Raw genomic sequence first — 4,717 nt, forward strand, 5'->3', positions numbered from 1 at the left:
ATAAAATCATGAATATTATATATGAAAAAAAGAACCCCTAGCAGTTGAAGTGTGATACCAAGGAATAAACTTGTAAATATATCAATAGCTTCTTTATAAACATGGTAACCGGTTAATATATTACACGTTTTACAGCCAGACTTGTTCTATCCATAGAGCTATAATAAAATAGCTATATGTAATAGAGCTATGATAAAATAGCTCTATGTTCTATCTATAAAATCTAAGCGTCACCAATGGAGGCCATATTACTTTCTTTAATGTGTCAAATCATGGGTCTATGGTCGAATCCACCCATTCCTATCCGGCCAAGCACTTAATTATTGTTAGGTTTGAATCATCTAACACCTTGTAATCCAACGTGTTTGGGAAAACTTTGCCAGCTGTACTAAGTTCATTCTCTCAGCTTCTCATTTCCTATCAAAATTGTATAGTTAAAATCTAAATTTTGCGTGTTCTTTTGAATTCATTAACAAACTTATATCACTTGACATGAACATTTTGCTTTACAATATGTAAAACCTGGATCTATTGTAAAATCTATCGTACTAGGGTTCGGAGTTCTCGTTAGATGACAGACTTAAATCATTAAATCTATTGTACCTTCGACATGTCTTCGAGGTCTAAATACTCAATTACATTATCTTACTCCATCTTTATACCTGGATTGTAGGGATGCATGAATCTAACTCCCATTATAACTTTCTGTATGATCCTCTATTGGGTGGCTAGTCTTCACCTTATGGTTATTATGATAAGATGTTCAACGCGAGCTCACATCCGAATATGTTCACCAAGATTTAAAGAATAAAGAAAAACTCTTCGATAGGTGTTTCTTCGTTTCACATAGCAGGTGATATCGTGATATCAAGGTGGATGGTATAAAGGTAATGACTGCTGGAGTGGTGGTGGTGATGGGAGCGAGCGTCCCTACCTTACGACCTTATTTCCATGATCCAATTGATTTCAAGTTACTTGATACATACATTATCATTTTAATATCACTGAAAGGTTTACCAAGCATGTATATACCTCTGCAGTGTTGTCATGGTCATGCAGGCCGTGGTGATGGGGAGTACGCCCTTCAGGCAGCCAAGGGGGACCCAGTACCCCCGAACAGGAGCGATTGAAGAATTAGTCACAAATGCAGTATTTCCTCGCCTTGTATAGCTCACAAATTAACCATGATTACAGGCATTCCGAGACACTCCATGAGTGATGTATGAGGGATCCAGTGTGCCTTTACAGCCCCGTTTACATTGATACAAAATCTCTGTACTTACTTGGTCAATGTTAAAATTCAGTGACTACAATAATCAAAATCTTCCAGTTAAATCATCAGTTCAAGAACGCGAGGCGTTAATATGGTGACCGTGATTGAGATGATGAAATAATTAATAAAAAATATTATTAACATAGAAAGTGTTAGTGATTTGGAGAAAGTTGTAAGAATTACAAAAAGTCGAATTCTTACATGTCTTATAGAAGACGTATAATCTAAAGTCTAAAATACTTTTTAAAAGTAATGTACAGATTTCGGGGTAAAAACGTATTTCGAAACGTAAATGTTTGTAATTTTTTTTTTCTATTCACGAATTTCTACATTAATTTTCATGAGATTATATGTTGATAATACTTCATTTTCCGAACACAGACTGTCCGGTGTATACAAAACGCCACGGGATTCAACTGGAAAAGGGAGTTATAATGGGAACCTTCTATGGGCACTGGCGGAATGGGTAGTGTCTAGCCTACACCGATCCCCTGGCGAAGTTCACAACAATTATTACTCATGAATTTCAACGCATGGATCGCATTTCTGCCACTTGATCAGCGGCAGAATAAATTCGAAGAGGAACGGTAAAGGGTAGGTTTGCCAGGACAGCCCGAATAAAGGTAGTTATCTGTTGATGGACAACATGGCAATTGCTTCTCTCAAATCAATCATTACAACACCTAATTGATTACGTGCTTACTTGGGAAAAGAGTGAAAAGTATATGGTGCAGATGCAGAAAGGGCTCACATTCATTCCTTTACACTTTAATCTTTACGAATTTGATGTTTATGGATATAATGTTGACATAATACATGCAGTTTGCTGTAGGGATATACTATGTAACGCGTTTTAAACGTTTGTATCATAAATCTTTAAAAATGTCCTGGGGTTTTTCGGTAAAATCATTTTAAACGAAATGGAAAGTAACAAAACAAACAAGGAACTTAATTTAAGTGATTATTGGAAAAAAATTGTTGACTTACGTATGCACTCATTGGCTTCCTTTGAGGTAGCTCTTGCCCATGGTCTGTCGTAATGGAACGTCTTACAAAGTTCACATTCTCTGCCAGCTGTATTATGTTTGCAGTCACACTCCATCTCCCCGTCCCGTCCTGGACCACAACTAGACGCATGTCCGTTGCATTTGCAACGTCCACCAACAGAGAGGTCCGACAGAGCGTAGTAAAGACTCTCACGGGGGTTCTCGTCTTCGTTCTCGTTCAGGACCGGGAGCTTATTGAAGACGATCTTGAGATCGGTGGCCGTAACCCAGTCCTGCAGGACGGGGCTGTTGTCGAAATCGTAAGCGGAAGGGCGCCCTTCCAAGGTGCTGAAGGCTACTCGGGAACCCGCGATAAGATCCGAACTATGAATATCCGTGCAGGCTGGCTCCTGCTCGTTCTGCTTGGTGATAACAGCATTCTTGGGCATCCCGTAGGTCTTTCGGCACTGGCTCGAGTAGTACTGATAGGGTTGCCATGTCTTGCCGAAATCCTGCGACTTGTAGATGACCATGGAGTCTGGATGAAGCCAACAGAACTCCATGGAGATGTAGGTGATCTCGAATCGCTTTGTCAGGGATAGTTTCAAGGTAACATTATGCTGGCTTTGGGTGAATGGCTCTGATTGCCAGCAGGTTAGGTTGTTGGGGTTGTGTAGATCGGTCAGGTATGAAGCTGGATGACGTCGCTTCGGATGACTCTCATCGCAGATGAAACAGTTCCTCTGCCTTTCACCTTCTGCGCCACTGGACAAGGCACAGAAGCGACTTGGAGGATCCCCACACGTGCTCGAAGCCTCCACGGGGGCCTGGAAAGCAGCGTTGACGAAGTCTGGCTCACACCGTCTAGGGACGTTGTTCTCCCCGTAGCATGGGTCTCGCCGGGAGTCTTGGGCCGCAAACATACTGATTCCAGTACGGGCTCCCAGGCAGCTGTCAAACCCCATAATCACAAAAACACTAACTACGTACAACCACAAAGCCATCTTTCTACGCTCCGTCCTCCTTAAACAAAGACTTTTGATTTGCATTGAATTTATGCTAAATCCGATTCCGAAAGGTATGCTTTATAAATCCAATTAACTATATATTAGAATAGCTGTGGTCTATCGGAGATGCTTGTTAATATCCACCAATATATTCAATCACAAGAAGTATAATGATCCAAGTAAATATTTATTAATCATACAACATAATCTGTATTTGTTATCGTTCTCTTTATGATAGAACGAAACATTCACTTGATTTATTCCAAGAGTAGAGGAAACAGATATAGGAATCCATCCGCTGATCTCAGTTGAGGATAAAATCCAAAATGAAGGGCTCCAGTGAGAGTCACACTGCATCCAACATCTCTCCGTGTATCATTATATTGGAGAAAGAAAATAAATACTGATCAATACGAGTTGATTACATCCGAATTATGTTGCGATCAATAAACATCCATGTGGGTGACATTTCTCTTTCTTTCTCTCTCTCTCCCTTCCCTAGATCAGCTACCTCGTACGAACCCTCTGATTTCTGTTCGAGGTTATAGCTCAGAGAACAGAAGAGAAATGACACAGCGCACACGATGCAAACACACAGACCGCAGAGACCGATCTCCCGAAGATTCATTTTAGCGACACCGCGCATGCGTCAAAATTGACCAATGAGAGGCCGCGCTCTGACAGTAGTTCAGTATGATAAGTTGTGGTGTAAAGCTGTGTGGTCTGTACAGCTATTCTTCTTTTCTTTACGCCGATCGGTGTGAAAAGGAAGGATTTCTTTACGCTTTTGTTTGTTTCTTGACATTTCTATTTGCGTTGTATGTCACGGCTACTAGTCATGAGCAAAGACCTTGTTTGCACACTGCTTTTAACCGTGATATTCGATGACAAATTCAGAGAGAAAGAAAGAAGAGAGTCAGAAAGAGATGGAAGGGGGGGGGGGCAACATGAAGGTAAGGGTGGGTGTGGCATATTACGCAACTGAAAAGAATAATAATAATTGAAATATGAATGAAAATGTTGAAATGTTTCCGGATACTGCGTTTACCATTTGCATTGGTTTTATATCCAACGCTCGAATCGGCTTAATGCAAGGTTGAATCTGTAATAGCTCTATGGTTGAAAAGTTTTAACTGCTGTTTTCTTTTAAGGACATCATTAAATCGTAGAACTATTCATAGCTCCATGATTAAATACACATTTCCCCCAAAGTTAAAACGCTAATAGAAGTAATGTAAATTTTATCTAGATTTGTGTAGCCCCCTATGGCATGCTTGTATTTCTTGTATCATAATGTTTAAGAACTGTTAAGTAAGTAATTCACACCGTCAAAATAATTATCGAAATTATTACTCGACATGTCTAGTATAGCAAAAAAATTGCGAATTTCGTTCCCTTTGGTAGGCCTATACTTAAAAGTGGCAGTATATTTGCATACTTTTTAAAAGCTC

At 39.9% G+C, this 4,717-nt stretch overlaps 1 protein-coding gene across 1 annotated transcript; it reads right to left on the reverse strand.

Annotated features, from left to right (window-relative positions):
- Positions 1 to 1,694: 1,694 nt before the first annotated feature.
- Positions 1,695 to 3,860, reverse strand: LOC121422999 (netrin-1-like). The gene has a single exon (XM_041618270.1). The coding sequence runs from the start codon at positions 3,306 to 3,308 to the stop codon at positions 2,235 to 2,237; it is 1,074 nt and encodes a 357-aa protein (XP_041474204.1). The 5' UTR covers positions 3,309 to 3,860; the 3' UTR covers positions 1,695 to 2,234.
- Positions 3,861 to 4,717: the final 857 nt, after the last annotated feature.

Source organism: Lytechinus variegatus, chromosome 10 (assembly GCF_018143015.1).
Source record: "Lytechinus variegatus isolate NC3 chromosome 10, Lvar_3.0, whole genome shotgun sequence".
Classification (NCBI taxonomy): Eukaryota; Metazoa; Echinodermata; class Echinoidea; order Temnopleuroida; family Toxopneustidae; genus Lytechinus; species Lytechinus variegatus.